The 24,320-nt window shown below is 41.3% G+C and overlaps 7 protein-coding genes across 7 annotated transcripts; 4 read left to right on the forward strand and 3 right to left on the reverse strand.

The window, feature by feature from the left end:
• Positions 1 to 427: 427 nt before the first annotated feature.
• On the forward strand, positions 428 to 3,316 carry LOC113508053. The gene is made up of 2 exons (XM_026891600.1): positions 428 to 1,495; positions 2,377 to 3,316. Exons 1-2 carry the CDS (start codon positions 910 to 912, stop codon positions 3,267 to 3,269), a joined length of 1,479 nt encoding a protein of 492 aa, XP_026747401.1. The 5' UTR covers positions 428 to 909; the 3' UTR covers positions 3,270 to 3,316.
• A 1,646-nt stretch (positions 3,317 to 4,962) lies between these two features.
• Positions 4,963 to 6,660, reverse strand: LOC113496204 (cuticle protein 16.5-like). The gene has a single exon (XM_026875369.1). It carries the CDS (start codon positions 6,361 to 6,363, stop codon positions 5,509 to 5,511), a length of 855 nt encoding a protein of 284 aa, XP_026731170.1. The 5' UTR covers positions 6,364 to 6,660; the 3' UTR covers positions 4,963 to 5,508.
• A 2,008-nt stretch (positions 6,661 to 8,668) lies between these two features.
• On the reverse strand, positions 8,669 to 17,986 carry LOC113491621. Its single transcript, XM_026869079.1, has 4 exons — positions 17,216 to 17,986; positions 15,218 to 15,344; positions 14,014 to 14,690; positions 8,669 to 9,908 (listed from the first exon to the last, which is right to left on the reverse strand). Exons 1-4 carry the CDS (start codon positions 17,798 to 17,800, stop codon positions 8,808 to 8,810), a joined length of 2,490 nt encoding a protein of 829 aa, XP_026724880.1. The 5' UTR covers positions 17,801 to 17,986; the 3' UTR covers positions 8,669 to 8,807.
• Positions 11,662 to 12,894, forward strand: LOC113496241 (cuticle protein LPCP-23-like). The gene has a single exon (XM_026875413.1). The coding sequence runs from the start codon at positions 12,078 to 12,080 to the stop codon at positions 12,750 to 12,752; it is 675 nt and encodes a 224-aa protein (XP_026731214.1). The 5' UTR covers positions 11,662 to 12,077; the 3' UTR covers positions 12,753 to 12,894.
• LOC113496280 (lamprin 0.9-like) lies at positions 14,678 to 15,838 on the forward strand. Its single transcript, XM_026875449.1, has one exon. The coding sequence runs from the start codon at positions 15,123 to 15,125 to the stop codon at positions 15,723 to 15,725; it is 603 nt and encodes a 200-aa protein (XP_026731250.1). The 5' UTR covers positions 14,678 to 15,122; the 3' UTR covers positions 15,726 to 15,838.
• Positions 17,987 to 20,286: 2,300 nt separating the features above from the next.
• On the forward strand, positions 20,287 to 21,140 carry LOC113496265 (cuticle protein 16.5-like). The gene has a single exon (XM_026875448.1). The coding sequence runs from the start codon at positions 20,436 to 20,438 to the stop codon at positions 21,066 to 21,068; it is 633 nt and encodes a 210-aa protein (XP_026731249.1). The 5' UTR covers positions 20,287 to 20,435; the 3' UTR covers positions 21,069 to 21,140.
• Positions 21,141 to 22,852: 1,712 nt separating this feature from the next.
• Positions 22,853 to 23,669, reverse strand: LOC113496251 (cuticle protein 38-like). The gene has a single exon (XM_026875427.1). It carries the CDS (start codon positions 23,584 to 23,586, stop codon positions 22,945 to 22,947), a length of 642 nt encoding a protein of 213 aa, XP_026731228.1. The 5' UTR covers positions 23,587 to 23,669; the 3' UTR covers positions 22,853 to 22,944.
• Positions 23,670 to 24,320: the final 651 nt, after the last annotated feature.

Here is a 24,320-nt window from a genome sequence, read left to right on the forward strand (position 1 = left end):
TTTTTAAAGCATGTTTAATGCTTTTTGAACTGGAATCCAACGAAAGACAATCGCATTTTTTTTGTAAAATTGAAATTGAACTAAAAAGGCTGAATTACTTCCTAAATAATACGAACATTTCCTTGTTTTTACCCTTGAAAGGTTCAGCGATACACGCTAAACAATATGTATGTTGTCGTTGTTGATGTTTAGTTTTCAATAAGTAATATTCAATTAACGTAAGATAAAAATATGCATATAATCTTAGTCAGCTTACCTTATGAACATTCTTTGGCCATTTCGGTTTTACTTGTTTCCCATGTTTGCGGCGAGCTGAGGGTTTTTACGAATACTTTTGGTTTTTAATGTCATTAGTTATGTTCTTATTTTTTGATTATTATTTATCTTGTGCCTTTTATTTATCTTCTGCGTAGACTGCGAAGAGGTGTAATTTGTTAATTAGACAGATCACTGACACAACACATGTAGCAGGCTTACATGCCTATACACGTTAATTAAGTAACATCTTATTACGCGACTTACGTGTATTACGTGGTGAGAAGGGGTAATTTAGAATTTTGTACATCGGAGCGGGTAATCACTTGAAGTGAACGGCCCTTATCAACATATTATTCAAGGTGAACAGGAAAGTACCGTTATTTCTGGATTTATTTTCAAATGTATACCGATTTGTTTAGAGTTGAATTTTGCATTATCTTGCGCCTTCGCCGGCGGACACTGCTTTTGGCGCCTGCGCCGCCCCATAGTCCTTTTCTTTCCACCGGCGACCTACAGCCAACGCCTAGCCGCATATTTGCCGACGTCACAAAGGTATCTGGAATACGCCTACGAAATTGATTGGTATATAAGCTGAAGTTTAGAGGGTAAGAACAACAGTTGCTCTCTGATTAGAAATCAACACACACCACAATGTACAAGCTCTTGGTGTTGTCTTCCGTGCTTGCCCTCGTGGCTGCTAAACCCAGTGGACTTGGCCTGGCGGGCTTGGGATATGGTGCTCCCTGGGGAGCTGCAGCGTGGGGTCTCGGCGCGCACCTGGCCGCGCCTGTCGCTCCTCTAGCTGCGCCCGTGCTTGCTGCGCCCCTCGCTCCCGCCGTCGGTGTTGCCGGACCCACCGTGGTCGCAGCTCCTCTGGGTGGTGCCGCCTACAACTACAGGGGACCCGTGTCCCTGGCTCCTGGCCAGCCTGCCAGCATCTTGGCTGCTGATGGCAGGCCTTTGGACACCCTCAGTGTGAACGCGGACCGTGCTGTGCACTACACCGCCAGGGCTGTTGACCACGCTACTCAGGCTCACGGCCACCTCATCGGCAAGCGCTCCGCCCCACTGCTGGCTCCCGCGGCGTGGTCCCATGCCGCCCGCATCGACTACCCCGCTGCGCTTGCGCCGGCCGCGCTCGCCCTCCCCGCCGCCGCGCATCTCGGCTGGCGTGCACCCATCGCCCCTCTGGCTCCCCTGGGTCTTGGACCTCTGGGACACGCTGGACTTTTGGGCCGTCATTGGTGAAAAATTATGTAAGAGAAAATTAGAATATACGACTGTATCTGCCTATAGTTTATAAAGAGAGTTACCTGGAAAATGTATTTTTCTTGTAAATCCTTGCACCCCTAGATATTTAGTCGCATTTAGTGGCATATATACCCAAAATAACATTCACTCGCACACACACACACACACACACATACATCAGTCTATTCTTTGAATTCTTTTGATTGTAATTTGCTGCAGCAATTTGTCAAGGTATCTAAAAGCTGCAAATCTATTGTTAACTTTGGATAAGTTAGGGTTGAAGATAAATTCATAGTTTTGTATTGCCAATTTTAATGGTAACCTAAAACTTTAGAAAAAGTTACTCGGATAAGACATATTCTTCTCTTTGTCAAGATGTTTTTTATCCGGAGGGTACCTACGTCTTTAGTGGAAAACAATAAAATAAGTTTCTAAGTCAATGTGATTAGTCAGCAGTAGTAACCTTTTAAGTAACTTTGTTACCAATACTAGTTACACTTTAAATGTGTTTTTACAAGACGCGGAACTTTAACCATGCGGCTCTTGCTGGAATTGAACCGGTTACACAAGGTACTGAATAGCACTTTGGCATATTGATACGTTTATCACACAAAGAAAAGTAAATTGTTTAGCTGAAATTGAGTACTTTAATGAACCTATAAACACAAAAATATTTTTTTTTGTTTTAAAATAAAAATCTTCTAAGTTGGATCCAGATCAAACACCATATATGTATGATCGATCTTTCTCAGAGAAAAGAAAAGTAGTTTTTTCAGGGCCGACGATGCATTCCGGCGACGCCCATCAAGACTGTCTTATCACACGAGTATATAAGGCATCTGTCACCGAGTAAATGCATCAGTTGAGCTGAGATAACAACACAGACCACTCTCACATCCTACATCATGTTGAAGCTGGTGGTGTTGTGCACTGTGCTGGCCGCGGCCGCCGCCTCCGCGCCCTTCGCGCCCCTCGCCTACACGGCGCCCCTCGCCTACTCGACGGCGCTGCTGACCCCCTTCGGTAGCAACTACAGAGGGCCGCTGTCCCTCGCCCCCGGCCAGCCCGCCAACATCCTGGCCGCTGACGGCAGGCCCCTCGACACTCTGGACGTGAACCTGGACCGCTCTGCTCACTTCACTGCTAAGGCCCTCAACGGCGGTCTGCACTACCTGAAGAAACGCTCAGCACCCCTGATCGCACCTTACTCCAGTCTTGCGGTCGCCGCTCCCCTGGCTGCATACGCCGCACCCCTCGCTTACGCGGCCCCCGTCGTGGCCCCCTCTAACTACAGAGGCCCTCTGTCTCTCGCCCCCGGCCAGCCCGCCAACATCTTGGCCGCTGACGGTAGGCCCCTTGACACCTTGGACGTGAACTTGGACCGCTCCGCTCACTACACCGCTAAGGCATTGGAAGGTGGTCTGCACTACCTGAAGAAACGCTCCGCTCCGTTCGCCGCTGTCACCCGCGTCGCCTACACCTCTCCTCTGATCGCACACAGCGCCCCGCTCGCCTACTCCGCTCCCGTGGTCTCCCATGTGGCTCCCATTTCCTACGCTGCTGCACCCGTCGCACACTACGCAGGTGGTCTGCACTTCATCAAGAAACGCTCCGCTGCGTTCGCACCAATCACCCGCGTGGCTTACACCGCTCCCCTGATCGCTCACAGTGCCCCGCTCGCGTACTCTGCTCCTCTGGTCTCCCATGTGGCGCCTGTGTCCTACGCCGCTGCACCTTTCGCTCACTACACCCACTTTTAAACGATCTGACGCGACCACCGACTAAAAATAAACATTTTAATGATTAATCACTTTGTTGTTATTCATTTCACTGTGAAGAGATTTAATATTTTCTATGTAATTGAGCAGCCACAAGGTTTCAGTTACTTCAGATGCAGTTCCTGTGCAAAAAATTTAGTTGGTTTGTTTGATTGACGTTGAGTAGGTATGGCGTCAATGAACATTGTACAATCCCTATAGTAAAATAACAATTTCTATAAGTAACATGTTCATTTTTTTGGTTTTGCTTTTACTAGTATGGAGAATATTAAGATTTAATTTCTTTGTAGTATATCCAACAACAATAGTTTCACTGTCTCATCCAACTATTCGTATTAGTGTCCAGTGCCAGATATCGCATGTTCTCGAGCCGTTAGTTATAACAAAATAATTATTATAGTATTCGATACATAACAAACAGTTCTACTACGTCTTGGTTACATCTGATATTTAAAGGTTTGTCAATTACCATAGCGTATATACGTGTATACTACGCATGCTAGATATTGATATAAACCTTTTTTATTTTCGTGGATGTGTTGGACTCTTGCTGACTAGAAATAACCCGAGCTTTTGAGCCTGAGTCATTAGTATATTAATTACTAGTAGATAATAAGTAAGTCGATTTAATTAAACCTTTGTGATAATAAAACTAGCTGTTGCCCGCGACTTCGTCCGCGTGGTTAGAAGATGTAAGTTATGATTTATACCTGCCCTGCTTTTTTCCACATTTTCCATTGTATCTTCGCTCCTATTAGTCGTAGCATGATGGTATATAGCCTAAAACCTTCCTCGATAAATGGTCTATTCAACACAAAAATATGTTTTCAATTTGAACCAGTAGTTCCTGAGATTAGCGCGTTCAAACAAACAAACAAACTCTTCAGCTTTTTATATAAGTGTAGATATTAATGAATATTTTATGATCCACAAGTGTTGGCTTTTAGTCTGGATTCCCCGTGCAAGGTTTGTTGCTGTGAAAGTGTCGTTTATAAAACGGGTCAAGTGCATGTCCGACTAAGGATACAGAAACAATAAAAAATTGCCACCAATTTATGTCCGTACCATCGTTGCTTCGATTTGACTTCAATTTTTATTATTTGGTATTACAGCGAGAACAGAAATATATCGTCTGTTATTTTTTTTTAACTGCCTAGCTGGCACAGTTCATCAGCTACGGACGGATAGTTAGAAGGACAGATATCATCTAGTTCCGTAATGTAGAGTTCCGTTTTAAACCTTTGGATACGGAACCCTAGAAATTACCTAAATGTATAATGTTCATGGTGAAAAATTCAACAATATTTGTTAATTATGATGAAATTAAAATATTCTTATTCGAAGTTTTAATTTTCGAGCAAAAACTGTGTTTCTTATTTTGAATTCCATTGTAGGTTCTCAAATAGGTAGACAGACAGCTGCCTAAGGATTTCAAAAAAACAATGATATGATCCTGAAGGATAACATCGTACTCGGTAGTATATAAAACCTTTTTGATAAGGATACAGTTTGTAGGGGCTCGTCTCAGATGTAGACTTGAGCCACTTCATTGGTGACTCCGACGCGATTCCTTGCTGAGGTCCCACCGCTCATTAGCGGCAGCGGATGTCGTAGCGGTTTTGGTTGCTACAATTTTGATATAAAATGGTTCAGTGTTACGTCGTTCAAAATATATTATTCCAAGAACTCTGTATTTACATTAGCGTAACACAATTCAGGTATAAGAAATGACTTAGAGCTTCCTGTACTCGTAAATCAAGTTGAACGGGTTAATGGCATAAAAAGGATAATTAAAATAACGACTAGGTAGTGTGATACCGGGTAGTGTAACAAACGTTTGTGGCTAAGGCACTAATTACGTAGGACATGCAATTAAAATTAATTTTATTCACATTGTATTTCCATATTTCAAGTAACGAAGGTTTTGATAAACGTTAGGTTAGGTTACGCTTACCAAAAACATTTTTTTTTTTCAATTCTATTTTACGAGTGTCTATACTTTAAATTGAGTGTAACGAAGTATTTGCCAAATGATCTTTAGTGCATTTAGTGCACTATTGTAACCGTTCCCGTTAAATAAGTATGGTACTACTTATATTTCGAGATGGCATAAAAATTGTATGGCTATTTAATATTATATTGAGGAATTTTAACACATTTAATAAAAGCTTGGAAGTTGTTTTGGTAAATCGTTTTATTTTTTATCGGTCATAGTTGTTACTTAAAAGTGGGTGTAGTGAGCGAAAGGTGCAGCGGCGTAGGACACAGGCGCCACATGGGAGACCAGAGGAGCAGAGTAAGCGAGCGGGGCACTGTGAGCGATCAGGGGAGCGGTGTAAGCCACACGGGTGATTGGTGCGAACGCAGCGGAGCGTTTCTTGATGAAGTGCAGACCACCTGCGTAGTGTGCGACGGGAGCAGCAGCGTAGGAAATGGGAGCCACATGGGAGACCACGGGAGCGGAGTAGGCGAGCGGGGCGCTGTGTGCGATCAGAGGAGAGGTGTAGGCGACGCGGGTGACAGCGGCGAACGGAGCGGAGCGTTTCTTCAGGTAGTGCAGACCACCTTCCAATGCCTTAGCGGTGTAGTGAGCGGAGCGGTCCAAGTTCACGTCCAAGGTGTCAAGGGGCCTACCGTCAGCGGCCAAGATGTTGGCGGGCTGGCCGGGGGCAAGAGACAGAGGGCCTCTGTAGTTAGAGGGGGCCACGACGGGGGCCGCGTAAGCGAGGGGTGCGGCGTATGCAGCCAGGGGAGCGGCGACCGCAAGACTGGAGTAAGGTGCGATCAGGGGAGCTGAGCGTTTCTTCAGGTAGTGCAGACCGCCGTTGAGGGCCTTAGCAGTGAAGTGAGCAGAGCGGTCCAGGTTCACGTCCAGAGTGTCGAGGGGCCTGCCGTCAGCGGCCAGGATGTTGGCGGGCTGGCCGGGGGCGAGGGACAGCGGCCCTCTGTAGTTGCTACCGAAGGGGGTCAGCAGCGCCGTCGAGTAGGCGAGGGGCGCCGTGTAGGCGAGGGGCGCGAAGGGCGCGGAGGCGGCGGCCGCGGCCAGCACAGTGCACAACACCACCAGCTTCAACATGATGTAGGATGTGAGAGTGGTCTGTGTTGTTATCTCAGCTCAACTGATGCATTTACTCGGTGACAGATGCCTTATATACTCGTGTGATAAGACAGTCTTGATGGGCGTCGCCGGAATGCATCGTCGGCCCTGAAAAAACTACTTTTCTCTGAGAAAATAAAGTTCATACAGACAAAGCGTTTGATCTGGACCGACCTTGGTGATATTTAAGAATCGGAACATCAGATTTGAGTTCATATCAAAAAGAGAAAGTATTAAAATTATCTGTATTGTTAATTTAAGCTATATTACCCGAATGTTTACCCGGCTTTAGAGCGGTTTCATTAACAAAGGGTGGACAAAACAAAATCTCTTTACTCTACAACGGTACAATTGATTGCCATGAACACCTATCTTTTAACATTTTATATGTATTTATTATGACCATAGTTTTAATAATATAGCGATGATAAATATCATCGTAAAGATTCACAATAATTTTACATTAACAGAATGATGTTATTTTAGAATATTGTCTTTTACCGTTATATAATTAAGTATTTATATAATTTCGTTATTCAGAATAATGACATTGGTTACGCAAGTGACTTGTTAATGTGTAATAGTTAGAGTTTTATTTGTCGCGACTTGTCTTCGTGAAAACAAAAAAAAATGGAGGTAAAGCGGTTTTACTAAAAATAATATGTCATCTTTTTATTTGCACTAGGTACGTTGGTTTATAAATCCCTGAGATGCAAATTATTAAAGAACAACCAGATGTTGGTTTTATAAAATTTACCAAAAAAGTAAAAATGATAGGTAATGTAATACTTAGAAACGGCTTCAATTATCTCAGTTGGTAATTTATTTATTTACAAAGAACGGCACATAATACCACTTACACTTTGCTTAAAAAGTTACATTTTAAAAACTCACTCTTATACTATCTACAAACAAGATTAGTAAAAAAGACACAGAAATCTAACTAATAAATTGTAGAAATATATTTTTTATTTATTTTTTTTTTCTATTTTTTTTCTTTTTTTTTTCTATTTATTTTACACTTTTTAGATAAGGATTCTTAAACTAAAATTATAAAAGTTATTTAACGGAATAAGTAGGCATCCTTATCATTTCTAGTATTTTCGGTTGTTCAGTTCAGAAATGCTGAAATAGGTGCTGTCGGCTATTTTGTTTTTTGGGACCTTAATAGACTTGAAACAAGATTGTAAGTTAAAACTATATTGTTTATCAACAAATTACCTCTTATATCTTCTAAAATTAATATTTTTAATGGGGCTCTACAAAAAAATCGCTTCCTTCTAAAATTCCTCTGGGAACATTTTAATAATATTCACAATTTCTAACCTTTGAACATACCTACCATTTGTATCGTCGCTTTTATAAAAAAATATTCCTACAACTTCTAAATTTATCACCTCATCGAAATCTAAGTACTAATGTTACATGTATCACATTGTAATTGCCCTGTGTCTTAGGTTAGCATGCCAGCGACATAATTCGCAATGCCGCCAAGTATGATAAACAGGGCCTACTGTCATTTATAATTACAAGTAATAATGCATCAGGCTTAGAAGCGAGACGGCGAATTACACGGCGTAGAGCAGCATCTTGTTTCCACAAATTCAGCAGTTACGTTAGGTCTTTAGAGAGAGTCAATCGTGTCACGATGCTTATCTGATAACGTTTAATGTGTTTCCTATCCTTTAAATTATTGTGAGTGTGATTACATCACACACAATCACAACACAGGATAAAATATGGAAACTGTTTATCGAGTCAGAAGAAATCGTAACGACATGCGGCACCTTAAGTGCTGATATTTGATTTGATTTGTGCCATCGATTAATTTGAGTTTAGGAGTTGTATGATACAACTTTTATTTATCAGCAAAGGTGCTCATACAACATATCGTGGGGCTACAGAGATTTAAAGTAATCAACATAATAAAGTATTCGAATACAAACGTCGTAATTCATGTAAAAATGTTGATGTTAATGTAAACTTTAATTTAAATTGACTTATTACCTAAAAGAAAATAATGGTTCTGTCACGACAATCTATTAAATTAGTTAAGTCTATTTTCTATATTATATAATAAGATAAGATTATTTTAAAGGTCAGCACTTCTTATTACACATATGTAATGCTTATATTTTATAGTGTTTATTTAGTCAACCATGACTATGGAAAGAAGTATGAGCTGTTAAGAAAAAGCTCTAGTTTAATATGAAGGGGTTTAAGTAAAATATTTGAGTTGAACTTGCCTGACTTAGAAATATGACAATTGCAGTTTATCTATTCTTCCAAGTAAATATTTTTATTGCACAGCTTTTGAATTTTTCTGTATATTTGCTTATAGTTAGGAAGTCTCGGCAGAAAAAAAAACAAGAAAAGGTTGGTCAAAAAATATTTATTTTTCATCGGTGGTTGCGTCAAGTCAATTAGAAATGAGTGTAATGAGCGAAAGGTGCAGCAGCGTAGGATATAGGCGCCGCATGGGAGACAAAGGGAGCCGTGAACGTGTGAGGAGCGCTGTGAGACACCAGGGTAGGGGTGTATGCTATGCGAGTGATTGGAGCGAACGGAGCGGAGCGTTTCTTGATGAAGTGAAGACCTCCAGCGTATTGTGCGATGGGTGTCGCAGCGTAGGAAATTGGCGTCACAGGTGAAATGACGGGAGCAGAGTATGCGAGCGGAGCGCTGTGAGCGATCAGGGGAGAGGTGTATCCTATGCGGGTGATTGGTGCGAACGGAGCGGAGCGTTTCTTGATGAAGTGAAGTCCACCAGCGTATTGTGCAATGGGTGTAGCAGCGTAGGAAATGGGCGCCACATGGGAGACAACGGGAGCAGAGTATGCGAGCGGAGCGCTGTGAGCGATCAGAGGAGAGGTGTAGGCAACGCGGGTGACAGCGGCGAACGGAGCGGAGCGTTTCTTCAGGTAGTGCAGACCACCTTCCAATGCCTTAGCGGTGTAGTGAGCAGAGCGGTCCAAGTTCACGTCCAAGGTATCGAGGGGCCTGCCGTCAGCGGCCAAGATGTTGGCGGGCTGGCCGGGGGCGAGAGACAGAGGGCCTCTGTAGTTAGAGGGGGCCACAATGGGGGCCGCGTAAGCGAGGGGTGCGGCGTATGCGGCCAGGGGAGCGGTGACCGCAAGACTGGCGTAAGGTGCGATCAGGGGAGCTGAGCGTTTCTTCAGGTAGTGCAGACCGCCGTTGAGAGCCTTAGCAGTGAAGTGAGCAGAGCGGTCCAGGTTCACGTCCAGGGTGTCGAGGGGCCTGCCGTCAGCGGCCAGGATGTTGGCGGGCTGGCCGGGGGCGAGGGACAGCGGCCCTCTGTAGTTACTGCCGAAGGGGGTCAGCAGTGCCGTCGAGTAGGCGAGGGGCGCCGTGTAGGCGAGGGGCGCGAAGGGCGCGGAGGCGGCGGCCGCGGCCAGAACGCTACATAAAACCACAAGCTTCAACATGTTGTAGGATGATAGATGCACTGATGCTGTTGATCGGTAGCGAAGGCTTTTTATATTAATGTAATAAGGGTTCTGATTTCATAGGCGTGCCGGAATACATCGCTGACCTTGAAAGAACAACTTTTGTCTGAGAAAATAAAGTTCGCTTGATCGTTTTTATCAATCTGTAAACACTGAATTAATTAAGCGATAAAACATTGCAACGAGAGATGTCAACAACAGAAACAGTCTCAGTTCGTTGAAATTTAAACATATTGCATTTACCAACACGCGGCACGAGTACTGTTTGGAAATGTCATTGCGTTGTCAAATGTGTCTATTATTAGGCTGTAACTTTAAATTGAGTTTTCTATAAATTTCTGTTGTACAATAATACATTTAATTTTTATTCAGTAAGAAACTAAATCGTTCTTGGATCACAGATAATTCTGAACCAATTTTACACATTGTACATATGTACTCTTGCATTGAACTTATCAAAGGTTACAAAACTATTTATAAGTAAAGATTGATTGATTGATTACTTAATGATTAACGAGGAAGGAAAATAAAAGAGAGATGACAAAAAAATGTACAGAGTTTAATGAGAAGACAAACGTTTAATGAAATTAGTGAAACCATAAGCATACGAATACTTATTAGTTATTCTGTGTCTTTTACATTGTAACAGATACTTTTCATTCGATTCGGTCATTGAACGACTTTTTTGCGGCAAAGTTTAGATATAGGTTCGTGTTATTAATGTAAAAATATTTAATAGTACTCAATATCACTAAATGAGTGCACCAATATAAAAATATTTGCTGTTGCCCGCGGGCCCGCCCTTTACAAAGCGAAAATGATCCCATCAAAACATAAAACCGGTATAAACTGGTTCAGTTGTTTTTGCATACAAGACAAACAAACATCCATACATGCAAACTTTCGCGTTTATAATATTAGTAGGATAGTAACAAAGTCTCCGAAACAAAACCTTTTTGTCTAGATAGGTGTCGGTGTCACCAAGCGACAAGTAACGCGGTGTGTTAGAAAATCGTTAAATTCTACAAAGTGGGACAATATCTTGCGTCACGCTTAACGAAGATACCGTAATTAATGCTAATGAGCTTAAATACATTATTCAAATAATTTTCACCCTTGTTCATATCGAATATCTGTCGAATTGGTGACGTAGTAACAGTCGTTTCCAACCGAAAATCGAATAGGTAAAATTACAAATATACCTCGCAGTTTCTCTATTTGATCATTATATTACCGTTATTGTTTATTGAACATCAAAATACTAGTTACAGAGCTTCTCCAAAAAGGTGAAAATGTAACCTAAAGAGATAAATAAACAAAACCGCCATACCTAAGTATATTTAAAAAAAACGCCTTATTAAAATAAGCAACGTCTTTGTTATGAGAAAATTTTATTTAACTGTTTGTGTATTTAACACAAGTGTAAATCATCTATTTGTCATTAAGCTAACTGTCGAGTACCAATTATGCCAGTCATGAGAGTACCTATTAATAAAGCCTCTATAAGGTATACAGTATGCCGGAGAAGTCGTCTTAAAATTAGAAAAACATTAGAAATTACTTTCTTAATAAAAACCATCTTCTGTTTTAAATGATTAATTTAACTTGTATTTGACAAAATTGAAAACTGCCTCTATACGAATTTTTATAAATCAGAACAATAAATTTTGGATAATTATACGACTTTAAAGAAATGAAATGCAATCATCAACCTTTAAGACACTAACTCTACCACATTTAATTTTTTTCATCTTATTTTTACCAAAGATTTTTAGTTGAATTTTAAATTAACCCGCGTAGGAATATAAATTTATGTGGAGAACAGTTTCACAAATATAATTCGCATACATTTATTTAAATGATCTGCATGAAACATTAATTGCTATCGTGTAGTTTAAATTAAATACTTTAGTTCTGTAACAATGTTTATTTTTTGCACTTAGTGCAACTGACATTTCGTGCTAGGGCGTTGACTGCGACTTGTTATTTACTTTGTGCAGCCGTTCCATAGAATGTGTATTGCAACAAAAGCATTAAGACGATGATGAACTTACTAGGGGCTTGTGGACGGCCTCGTGGATTTTAAATATCAGCTTCCTGGACGGGCGCCTTGCACCGGTTTTGTAAAACGAGATCGCCCTTAGCTTTAGTGAATACTTTCTATAAATACGAAGCCCCACAATTGTCAGGCATCAGTCGTTCATCCGAACAACAATACAATCAACAATGTTCAAGTTTGTGGTTTTGTGTGCCTTCGTCGTCGCGGCTACCGCCGAGCCCGGTGTCCTGATCCCGGCGCCTTACACCCAGTACTCATCGTACATTGCTCCTGCAACGACAACCATCTCAAAGCAGGCCAGCAGCGTCATCCATCCTTCTCCGGCCGTCTACTCTACATACTCGTATCCTGCTCTGACCCACTTCATCAAGAAGCGCTCGCCTCAGATCCCCCTGGCCTACTCCACACCTCTGCAGTACTACCCTAACTACGTGGCCACTGCCTACAACACGCCGCTCATCAACACCGCTGCTCCCGTCGTGACCCAACACGTTGCGAGCATCCCCGCCGTGCATCTCATCAAGAAGAGGTCCGCTCCCCTGATCCCCACGACCTACTACACGCCCACGACCTACACGGCTGCCGCACCTGTTCTCGCATCCACCTACACTGCTCATGCTCCTCTGTATACGTCTTCCCCAGTGATCTCCCAGCCTATTCCTTTTGCTCATTACATTAAGAAGAGGTCTGCTGCCCTGACCTCCATCATCGCCCCTACTTCCTACTCTACCCAGTCCAGATTCGACCTGCGCACTGCTTACACTCCTTATGCTGCTGGTGGCATCGCTTACGCCGCTCCCGTCTCCTACGCCAGCCCCATCGCTCTCTCCCACGTGTACTAAGCGAACATTGTGAAGGATGCTTACAGTATCCTAACTGAACATCAAACAAGAACTGTAAATCCAAAATTTTCCAACCTAAAATAGTTTTATGTTTGTACATAATTTTCATGACAGATTAAAATAAATTCTGGATAGTAACATATCAGTTTTATTTTTACTGTAATATATTTTTCCCTCTACACTCGAAAGCACTGATTTGAAGAAATGTATTTACTGTATAAAATAAGTATATAACATTGCAAAAAATGTAGTTAAAAAAATAATAGATAAATCAAAGCAGTAGGAACAAAATAGAAGGGGGTCGGTTTTATTGTACAGATCTGTCAATAAAAACAATAGCCAAATTATTCAAAGCAACTATTTTCCACTAAACACTGCTTCACAATAAATTAATAAGACTACTTAAGATTTTCAGAGGATAAGTCTTCAAAGAAGAATACTGTCTCCATTTAAGCATTATTGTGATGTTTAATTTTGACATTTTCAAACTAAGGTAACATCATAACAAATATTGTAAACAAAGAAATGTGGACGTCACAGCAACAGGCTTGCCTCAATCTTATTAAATCACAATGAGTGTAACGTACGTCGCAAGTCTGTTATACAATTCAGAAACACGTTCCATGTTAACAGAAGTCAACACAGACGTTAGAAGCTTCACCAATGCACCCTTAGAAGTCACGTGTAATCGTGTTGTGTACATTTCCTTAACTAACCGAACAAAGGTATTTTTGCTCCGAATCCCATACAATGAGAATTTCAAGTCTATTGTTAATAAATCAATCGATGCAAACGTTAGTAGATTGAGGTATTGTTTTCATTATGTGGGTTGAATTGATAGAAACAATACAAGCTTCTTGAAATTGTGAACTTAATCTTGGCAAAAATTGATTTCGTTGCTGCGGGACCCTCCTCAGGTACATAAAAAGTAAAATACGAAAAACATCGATGGTAGAAAAACGTCACGAAAGCTGATTTTTATTTGTTTGTAAATCAGTTTTAATAACGAGTTCATAAATGTTGTGAAAATAGTAATGTGAGGATAGGAATAACACAGAAAAACAACAATATCAGTAAATATACTTTAATAAGTTAAGTATCATTTCAAAATGTTTTCAATGAAATGCTGTATGTACCTAATTTTGTTGTTTTATTGTACTGTACTTAACATACCAAATACAGTGACATTTTCAGTCTTTCGAGAAACTTAATAAAGGAATGCTTCAAGCCTCATCAACATATTAAAACTAAATCTTCAAACCTCGTCCATTTTCGGTACCTCCGTAGTAACTTGATTGTTATCATCGTACGCAACGATTACGTAGTTGTTATCAGGAACCTTTTGTTTATCTTCCGTGTTTTGATCTCGTTGATTTGACGCCTCTGTTATTATAGTACCGTATATTTCTTGAGAATTTTCTTTGAGAGCTTCCATATTTTGTACCATGGAGCTATCATCCTGAGCAGACTCTTGTTGTACTTTATCTATTGAGATGGGGTGTTCGAGAGCTCGGGCCAATGGTAAATTATGGAAGAAACTCACAGCAACAGGTGTTAGTATTGTGTCGCTGGTAAATACAGGAGTTATCACTGTTTGGCGAGGCCTCTCAATAGACTTTTGGTGTTCATACAATGTCGCCGCGGGACTGTATATTAAAGGGCTGGATATGAAGCTAGGACTATGCTTGATATCAATTCTGGATTGATGAGATACTGCACTCGGCGCTGCGTATATCAATGGAAATATTTGTCCACGCACATTACACATAACACTCACTAGGGTTATTAGTTTGATCATCTTGTTACTTAATTCAAACCGAAGTGTGTTCCAAAGGCAGATGGGATGCTGTTTTATAACCGCATAACGGTAGATGTTACGTAGTGCAGGCACAACGGGTTCAAGTTCTTGGCCGCGACTGTCGAGCGAGTCGTTGCGTCACTGCGCCAGAGTAAGGTTGGCCCCCGGGCAGTGGCCGGATTAAGATGCATTATACAAACGTCACTCATTATCATTTATGATTGATGCGCAGTTACTAAATCAAATAACTTACATTCTCAGCCTTCCAAAGCTACTCCAGGAACTTTAGCTAAGATTATTAACATTGCGACACGTACTTGCGTCTCAATATCCTATATCTATTGTGAGAAAAACTATTCAATTATTTTTATTCGAGCAAAATGGTGAATTCCGACTTTTTTGTGACAACAATCACAATGTTCAATAGCATGGCAAGTGTATTTATAGTTTTGGTCCTGTCACTCTGAATCAGCGTTCATAGTATAAGAAGCTGTCCCTCGGCTTAGAATTCAGTCAGCTCTTGAAGTTTGATTAGATTTGTGATCCCGAAGAAACAGAAAAAAATAATTAAAATGTTGCGAGTTGTGGTGTTGTTCGCTTTTGTCGTTCTTTGCAACGGACATGCTGTGCCGCTAGTGGCACCAGTACATCATTATCCCCTGCTCACTGGATACGCTGGTCATGGGTATGGGGGACATGGATACGGAGGTTATGGCTACGGCGGCTTCGGTCATGGAGGACTCGGCCACGCTGGACTGGGCTATGGAGGTCTTAGCCATGGAGCTCTCGGAGGTCTGGGCCATTCTGGACTAGGTCACGCTGGTCTCGGTCTTGGAGGATATAGTGCTCATGGTCATGGTCTACTGGGTCATGGGCTACTGACGAAGTCTGTGGGACATCACATTTTGAAGCGTTCTCCTCATCTCGTTGCTCCGTTGGCTCACGTGGGTCATGTTGCTCACGTCGCTCCCTTGGCTCATGTGGCGCCAGTGGCAGTATCCCACCAGTCGCGCCTAGACGTCCACTCTTCGCCGGCTGTCGTGACGTCAGTGGTTGCCCCAGTCTTGCACGCGGCGCCTCTTCTGCACAAGTCCTTCGTTGCCAGCCCCTTGCACTTTGGAGCAGGTTACGGAGGTTTTGGAGGGCATTACGGACACGGCTATGGCCACTACTAGTCCTGTACAATTTTATCATGTGAATATTTTGTATAATGAGTATGAAATGCAATATTGTTTATCTTGTGATGATTAGTTATAATAAGGCATAAAAAATAAAAACTTAAATAATAGTTACTCTTGTATTATTTTAAGCATAAAAACCGCAGCTTGTTCTGAAACAAAGACATTACCAAATATTTTATATTACTTATATCAGGCGAGAAGATTAAAGAGTTTTGTGATAGAAATATATTTAGGTATACGATCAAAATCGGTGGCCGTAAAACGTACAGGCGAACTCATTCGGTCTGGATCTACCCTTACTATGCAAAAATTTGGAAACTTGAAAATAGTTTACGATATACTTAGTAGTATCGTTATGGTCAGATGATACATAAATATATAGATATTAAATCGTAGTTTTAAATTAATTTATATTTTTCTGGATTTACATGATGATAATTACATACGAACTGATATTAAATTTTCGTATGCAGATCACGAAATAATTCAGCAGAAAATCATCATCATCATCATCATCATCATCTCAGCCTATCGCCGTCCACTGCTGAACGTAGGCCTCCCCCAAAGAGCGCCAACCATCCCGGTCCTGGGCAGCCCGCATCCATCCGCTGCCAGCCACCTTCTTCAAATCATCGGTCCATCGTGCCGCAGGAAATATGAAGAATATATTCACAGTCGCGTTACTATTTGCGTGACCGAGGGAGGAAACATAGAGTTGTATGGTTTCCGCATTTTATAGAATATGCGGGCGTGACCTTCATTTTACTTTATTAGAATACAGTAAAACAATAAATTGTGATTGTTTATTTTATTTTATTCCTACATCTTGGACAGTCGTTACAGGTAGTCAGAAGCTTGAAAAAGTCTGACAGCCAGTCTAACCAAGGGGTGTCATGTTGCCCAGGTAACTGGGTTGAGGAGGTCAGATAGGCAGTCGCTCCTTGTAAAACACAGGTACTCAGCTGAAACCGGTTAGACTGGTAGCCGACCCTAACATAGTTGGGAAAAGGCTAGGCCAATGATGATTTTTATTTAATTTTATGTATAAAACATTTCAATAAACGCAAATGCAACATTTCAAAAAATTTTAATAATGCAAAACACATTTGTATGATCAGTTCAAAAAATGTTTGTGATAAATAGTGTATTTTTGAGTAAAGCTCCTGCAAACAGTAGTTTTTGTTTTTACCTTTTGATTTGTGCATTCAGTCTTAAGCGACTTTATTTAATAAAAACTTTTGAGTCCTGGTAGATATCTAGAATGCAGTAAAATATATGTGTACTCAGTTAATGCAAAATACAAGTACAGAAATACTATGCATTTCTGTCGCGATTACTTCTAATGATAAGGTAAAATTAATGTGAAAAATAAAAGATAGCAAATAATAATAAAATTGTTTAATTCGGCAGTGGTAAATTCCTTATACGATCATTACATCTTAAAAGATTTACAATGGTTTCGTAGTTTGATCAGTTTAGTAGACGCTGTAAGCTTTGGGGTACACAGAAGAGTAGGCGAGAGGAGAGTAGGCCGAGACCACGGGGGAGGAGTACGCCGACACGACGGGAGTGGAGTAACCGGAGACGACGGGGGAGTGGTAGGCCAGGGGGCTGGAGTAAGATACGGGAGATACTACCGAGCTGTAGGCCACGGGAGCTAAACCAACAGACCGCTTGCGGAGATGGTGCACCCCGGAGAGAGCCTTGGCTTGGTAGTGAGCAGTGCGGGCAGCGACGACCTCAGGAGTGTCAAGAGGCACACCGTTTACGGCATCCAGGACGACGGCGGGGGAGTGAGGGGCTTGAGCGAGGGCGGCCACACCGTAGACGGCAGGAGCGCTGTACACGGAAGGTGCGGTGTACACGGAAGGAGCGGCGTACACGGTAGGGGCGCTGTACACGGCAGGGGCAGTGTATACGGCAGGGGAGCCGTGCACCACGCTGGAGCTGTACTGCGAGACCGAGCTGCTGCCGGGCACCACCGCGGTGTACGCCAGAGGCGCCGCCACCACACTGGGCTTAGCGGCCGCCAACGCCGCGACTGAGAGCAACACCACCAGCTTGAACATTGTGGTCTGTGTTGTTGTCGAACTGAACTAGTTGGATCAACTGATGCCTAACACACGGTGACGGATCCTTTTATACGAAGCGTTTGAGCATGTACTCATTACCAAAACAAGTGCTGCCCAAACGACCTCCAAAACTAGCTATCTATGCATTGATATTTAAGCCAGCTATTATTTTTATTCTAACGATCGAAGATTTTTTGTCATGTGTTTTGCCATTTGCTTCCGGAATCGATTTACATATTTCTTATACCTACTATCACATATAATTAGAGCACATTTATGTAATAGATATTTGATTTAATTCAATTATTAAATATTAATTTAAATCTATCTGTGTAGCTGCAAGCATTTTAGAAAATTATTGTCGTAGTCTCTTTCTTCATCATACTAAATATAACCTTATTAATATTATTCCAATTAAGGTTGATGTTGTGCAATGTTGACAAGTTTTTAATCTCTAAATGCCAAATATGTTTCAATCTTTGTAGCACACTATATAAGGCTGGGAGTACTAACATTTAATATCTTACCAAAATATATTTTAGGTTGTCAACGTTGAAGGCCCAACCTACTAACAGGTGCTGGTTTCCATGAATGAAGGTCTCATAAAAGGCATTGTTTTAATATTATGTTATTATTGGAGCAGAACTCCCCGTAATTAAACAATGTTACTATGTTAACAAAAATACATATTTCGCGAAATTGAACATAACCTTATGAGACTTTCAAGGTGTCTATTTTTATGTAGATGGCCAGGGTAATCACGACTAAGATAAATATGATTAAATACACTGTATTGTGATATACCTTGCGCGTGTGGGCTAGAATCCTCTTTTAAGGCATGCTTAGGTAACCTAAGTTTTTCTCCGACCCTCACATTAAGTACTATTAAGGACTGAACAAACGCATCATATTAAAAACTAACTCGTTAACATCACCGTATGAAGCTCCGAATTATATTAAGATGACATTTGATTTCGATACGTCACGTGACTGTGGTCTGTCAACTCCATCCGTTCCCTATTGACGTTATCGACTGAAGAAATGACACAAAATGGCCGAAAAAGTCAAGTTTCTTTAAAAAAATGTTCGTTAGTCATTTTTAGGCCGTGAGAGGCTCTTTATAAAGTTTATCTTAATACTTGTCCTTTGCAACATACACATGTAACATTAGTATTTAAAGCGTCACTTTAAAGTCGTGCAGAACAGATTTATGTCTGTCCAAGCTTTCACGGACTACCTATTACGTCTCGCAAAGTGACACACTTAGTTATCTCAATAACACAATTGAGGTTCGCTTGATGATATCAAGGATGCATTGTGCACATAAATGTCAGGATTTCAGAACACGTTGCTAATTTAGTTACTCTATATTGATAGTTGTTGACATATACAACGACAGTTGTTTCTATCGCTAAGTTCAAATGTGATAGCGATCACGTCGATAAAATTCAAAGGAATGTTTTATTAATATTAAGAGGTCGTCTTGGAGCGTTTGCCTAAAATATAAGTAGTCTGGCTGGTTGCCGTTGGTTCACAGTAGTTGGGTGACTAAAGGTCTTTTTTTTCGCTTTCAATGCGACTGATCGGCACCGATAAATGTTTATTAGACTATGTATTTCGAAACGAAATTAATGTTTAGTTTATAGTTATGCTATTTTATTTCTTTTTTACAATTAGATATGATACTGTCTTGTAGTCTTAAGCTCTCCAAACTTTGTTGGCCACGACTTTGATAGCGCGGTGATGGAGATTTTATCATGATTTGAAATCAGTTTAAAAATCATACAATGATATTATATAAATAAAAAGAGACTATACACTGCAAAAATTTAAGTTTCTACTCTTTAAAGTAGAGCAGACTAGGCCCAGCATTTATGTTTGTTGGTTGATCAGTCAGTCCGCGAGTCAGTCAGCTTCACCTTTTAAATATAAGTAGAAGTATAAATAATGTTATGCTAATTTGAATGGATGACGATGAAAAATACATATTACAGAAATGTACACTAATGGTGTCTAACCATTTGAGAAAAGTAATGAAGGTAGATATCTTTAACAAACTCTGAAATTTCTGTCAATTAAATCATAATTGCTTATTACTTGTAAAGTACAGATTGCTTTGTTAAGATCAGCATTTGCTTCGAATGCGTTTCGGTTTATCCCATTTAGGTTTAAAATAACGACACGTAATTTTCTTAGACGGGGACTCTAATTTCATTTTTTTAACAATATCAAGTGCTTAGGAACTCGGTTAGGCTTTTTGGTTTTTAGAAAACCTAAAGGAAACAAAGAAGTTGTCGCCATTATATCTTGAAGGATTCTCATTTCACAAAAGATTGCTTGGTTATTGTTTTCATAAACTTGGGTTCCTCAAAATTTCTTGTCTCCATCCCCATTACATACAAGAAATAATGGTACATTGAACATATTTATGATACTCGGCTGTGACATACACTTACATTAAAAAAAAATAGTGCATTAAAGATCACTTGTTGCTTGTACAGGTAGAGAACTCGTCGAACTTGACTTTCATTTCAAAACTTCGTGGACACTATAAATACATACGTTAACCAAAAGAAAGCATCAGTTTCATCTCATTACCCCGTCGTTCACATCTGAATATACACAGACCACGATGAACTCGCTGGTGGTGTTCTTATCTGTAGTGGCGCTCGTCGCTGGCAAGCCCTCGGGATTACTTCATGGTGGAGCAGTAGCCTACTCGGCCCCAGCAGTGCTGGCCACCGCCGGCATCGCGCCCGCCATCGTCTCGCCCACAGTGTACTCCGCTCCGGCCATAGCTGCTATCGCGCCCGCCGCGGTCTCAAGCCAGTCTCGCATCGACATCAAGTCCACTCCCGCCATCACTAGCACTGTGGTCTCTACCCCCATCGCCTACGGAGCCTACAGCGCGCCCGTGTACGCCAGTGGAGTTGCTCCTGCCTACTTGAAGACCGAGTTCGCTGCCCCAGCTTTGGCCTCATACGCCGCCATCCCCGCTGCTGCCGCCATCGCTGCCCCCGCCGTGCCCCTGGACACCCCTGAAGTAGCCGCTGCCCGTGCTGCCCACTTCGAGGCTAAAGCCTTCGCCGAGCACTCCATCCACAAGAGGTCTGCCCCCTTCAACCACTTGGCTACCCCTCTCATCACTTCGTACGCCGCCGCCCCAGTAGTGCCCGCCCTGCACGCCGCCCCTCTTGCGTACACCGCACCCATCGCCTACTCCACTCCTCTCATCACCAAGACTTACGGAGGACTCGCCTGGTGAGCACCACTACAGTAACGGGAGCTAAGCTCTCGGTTCAGATTACATGAACGACGAATTACTGACGACTGTAAATAAAGAAAATTGAAAAAAAAGAAAATCATTTCATTTACCATAAAAACATAATCAAAGCAACTCACCATTCACCACAATTAGGTGTTGATACCACAATTGTTCTGGAATAAAATACGTATATTAAACTAAAACAAGTTTTAACAGGTAGTAAAAACTCATATACAAAAAAACTAACAATCATTACGTCAGGTAAAAAAGGAAATTAGGTAAAAGCAATTTTATGGTATGGAGCAGTAGAAGCTTTGACTGAAATGGAACCTTAGTAAACCATATTAATTCTTTCCGCTCATTGGAGTTGTTACTTATCTCAGTAGTAAGCTCACGCTCACTTGTTTACAGTATTTGCAACATTATATGTTGTATAAATATAGAGTTCCAACTCACACATTTTAGTGAGAACTTTTAAATTTATGTTCAATCCAAATAAGTGTCACTTCAAGGTCTTCAGTAAAAAAATCCGTTGCAATAGCTTAAGCAATGTTTGTTTCTTATTTTATAATGGCGTTTTACTCCTTTTTAACTTGATTCTAAAATTAGGAGGAACTTAATTCATCTGTTTATTTATGTTTGTTACCTCAGATCCTTGGGCTGGATGAACCGAAGTTCTAGTTTTTTTTATATTTAACATACAATAGCTGTAATTTGGTCCTATAAAAATTCATAAAGTTTGCCTCAGTATTATTTATATGAAGTCAGTTGTTGTAGTTGATTTAATGTTAACAAAAAATTATCAGTGATCGGTACGCATGACATTTGCAATATCTGTCCCATGTTCGTAGTAGCCCGAAATCATACACAGGAAGACGCTACAGACATTTAAAACTCTTAAACCTTCTTTCTGGGTCCTAGTGTCACTGTTACATTTACTTTTTTATACGTCTTTTGCACTAATGAATTTGAACCTTGTGTCATCCTAATCAAGTTGGTCATCTAATTTAAGTCTTATGTTCAAAGTTACCGAGACTCAGATTAACATTCTTGGATCAGGAAGATACTTGTTCTTAGCGGAGATGGAACCCACAAAACGTCGCGCCGCGTACTTACAGAAAACAGTCAAACAGACAAGCTGCTGAACAATCTTTTGAACAGTTCGTTAGTAAAGCAACGTGAATTGTTGACATTTAGGACTCGGCAATGGTCAGTCAGTCAGTCTTATGTTTTTTCAGATGTCCTCCTAAGCTAAAAATATGATGAGCACCGATCACTGAACATCATAAACTCCTATGAATAATTACTGTAATTGACAGTCAATTTTAGTAATATTTTTAGCGAAATAATTTGAGACAGGACTAGAAGTATAGATTATTTTTAAGACACTAGTACCAACTTTTGATGTTAATACTTGATTTGAGCACGTTTCTGCCTTGAAATAAACTATAATTATTACCGGTGTTGTATGGTAATTGGCAAACTATTATTATTTATGTTCTTGTAAGTATATTTAGCCTTGAGAACTTCATCAGGTTTCCTGACTATTGTTGTTAAAGATACCTAAATGTTTATTGTTTATTTGTAGTTTTCGGCGTAATAAGGAAACTGGAACATTCGACTTCACTACAAATTACTACTTAATTTATACTGATAATGATTCTGTAGCTTTCATGGTATTTTAAGCAAGTATTTCTAAGGTATTTTTATCTTCCACTACTTTCTTAAACTACCTAAATAACGACATACCTGAAAGCAGTGTAGTGACAAATAAAACATGTTTTTCTTTCTTTAATTTTCTTTATTTACAGCCATCAATAATTCGTCGTTCATCTTATCTGAACCGAGAGTTTAGCTCCCGTTACTGTAGTGGTGCTCACCAGGCGAGTCCTCCGTAAGTCTTGGTGATGAGAGGAGTGGAGTAGGCGATGGGTGCGGAGTACGCAAGAGGGGCGGCGTGCAGGGCGGGCACTACTTGGGCGGCGGCGTACGAAGTGATGAGAGGGGTAGCCAAGTGGTTGTAGGGGGCAGACCTCTTGTGGATGGAGTGCTCGGCTAAAGCCTTAGCCTCGAAGTGAGCAGCACGGGCAGCAGCTACTTCAGGGGTGTCCAGAGGCACGGTGGGAGCGGCGGGAGCAGCGATGGCGGCAGCAGCGGGGATGGCGGCGTATGAGGCCAAAGCTGGGGCAGCGAACGCGGTCTTCAGGTAGGCAGGAGCCACGGCACTGGCGTACACGGGCGCGCTGTAAGCACCGTAGGCGATGGGGGCAGAGACCACAGTGCTAGTGATGGCGGGAGTGGACTTGATGTCGATGCGAGACTGGCTTGAGACCGCGGCGGGCGCGATAGCAGCTATGGCCGGAGCGGAGTACACTGTGGGCGAGACGATGGCGGGCGCGATGCCGGCGGTGGCCAGCACTGCTGGGGCCGAGTAGGCTACTGCTCCACCATGAAGTAATCCCGAGGGCTTGCCAGCGACGAGCGCCACTACAGATAAGAACACCACCAGCGAGTTCATCGTGGTCTGTGTATATTCAGATGTGAACGACGGGGTAATGAGATGAAACTGATGCTTTCTTTTGGTTAGCGTATGTATTTATAGTGTTCACCAAGTTTTGAAATGAAAGTCAAGTTCAACGGGTTCCTTACCTGTACAAGCAACAAGTGATCTTTATTGCACTATTTTTTTTAACGTGCGTATCACTGTCGAGTATACTACATTGTTCTTTTATTTTTTGAAGATACTGGATATGCCAGTTTATATATGATACCTAAGTATATTAAAACAAAGTAAATTGTACGACACGAGAAGGTTTTTTTGTACATTGAGGTGCTGCTTCATCGTGCATTGTATCGCGACAATGACTTTTCATGCTTCGAATGAAAGTAATAACGTAAATAACTAATCTAGGTATGTTAAATAGTGAACTTGAATTTCTAAAGGCTATAATGTATTGGTACGTCCCTTATATGTCCCTTAACTTATATTCGGTTTATTTGGAGAACTTAGATTTTTTTCAGTCCTGCATTTATGTATATATGTTGGTGGAAGCTGCTGTACAAAAACCAGTCAAATGCTTTACGTACAAATAGGTTAAAGGTATACAAATAGGTAAGGACACAACAACAAAAAAAATACGTGTGGCACTCGGGGACTGCCGCGGTAAAGCTATTGCATAAATACTTATACACCTATATACTTTCTCACAAACAGCTGATTATGTATTCGTCCGATTTCGGAGCAGCTCGTCT

This window comes from Trichoplusia ni, chromosome 1 (genome assembly GCF_003590095.1).
Source record: "Trichoplusia ni isolate ovarian cell line Hi5 chromosome 1, tn1, whole genome shotgun sequence".
NCBI classification, from domain to species: domain Eukaryota; kingdom Metazoa; phylum Arthropoda; class Insecta; order Lepidoptera; family Noctuidae; genus Trichoplusia; species Trichoplusia ni.

Coding starts and splice junctions, on each gene's coding strand:
- LOC113508053 (XM_026891600.1), top strand. CDS start 910: ATGTACAAGCTCTTGGTGTTGTCTTCCGTGCTTGCCCTCGTGGCTGCT. Junction 1,496..2,376: donor ACACGCTGGACTTTTGGGCC/GTCATTGGTGAA, acceptor GCATCAGTTGAG/CTGAGATAACAACACAGACC.
- LOC113496204 (XM_026875369.1), bottom strand. CDS start 6,363: ATGTTGAAGCTGGTGGTGTTGTGCACTGTGCTGGCCGCGGCCGCCGCC.
- LOC113496241 (XM_026875413.1), top strand. CDS start 12,078: ATGTTCAAGTTTGTGGTTTTGTGTGCCTTCGTCGTCGCGGCTACCGCC.
- LOC113496280 (XM_026875449.1), top strand. CDS start 15,123: ATGTTGCGAGTTGTGGTGTTGTTCGCTTTTGTCGTTCTTTGCAACGGA.
- LOC113491621 (XM_026869079.1), bottom strand. CDS start 17,800: ATGTTCAAGCTGGTGGTGTTGCTCTCAGTCGCGGCGTTGGCGGCCGCT. Junction 15,345..17,215: donor TGTACCCCAAAGCTTACAGC/GTCTACTAAACT, acceptor AGAATGGCCCAG/ACCTCCGAGAGCTCCATGGC. Junction 14,691..15,217: donor ACCCATGACCAGCGTATCCA/GTGAGCAGGGGA, acceptor CTCTGGCGCAGT/GACGCAACGACTCGCTCGAC.
- LOC113496265 (XM_026875448.1), top strand. CDS start 20,436: ATGAACTCGCTGGTGGTGTTCTTATCTGTAGTGGCGCTCGTCGCTGGC.
- LOC113496251 (XM_026875427.1), bottom strand. CDS start 23,586: ATGAACTCGCTGGTGGTGTTCTTATCTGTAGTGGCGCTCGTCGCTGGC.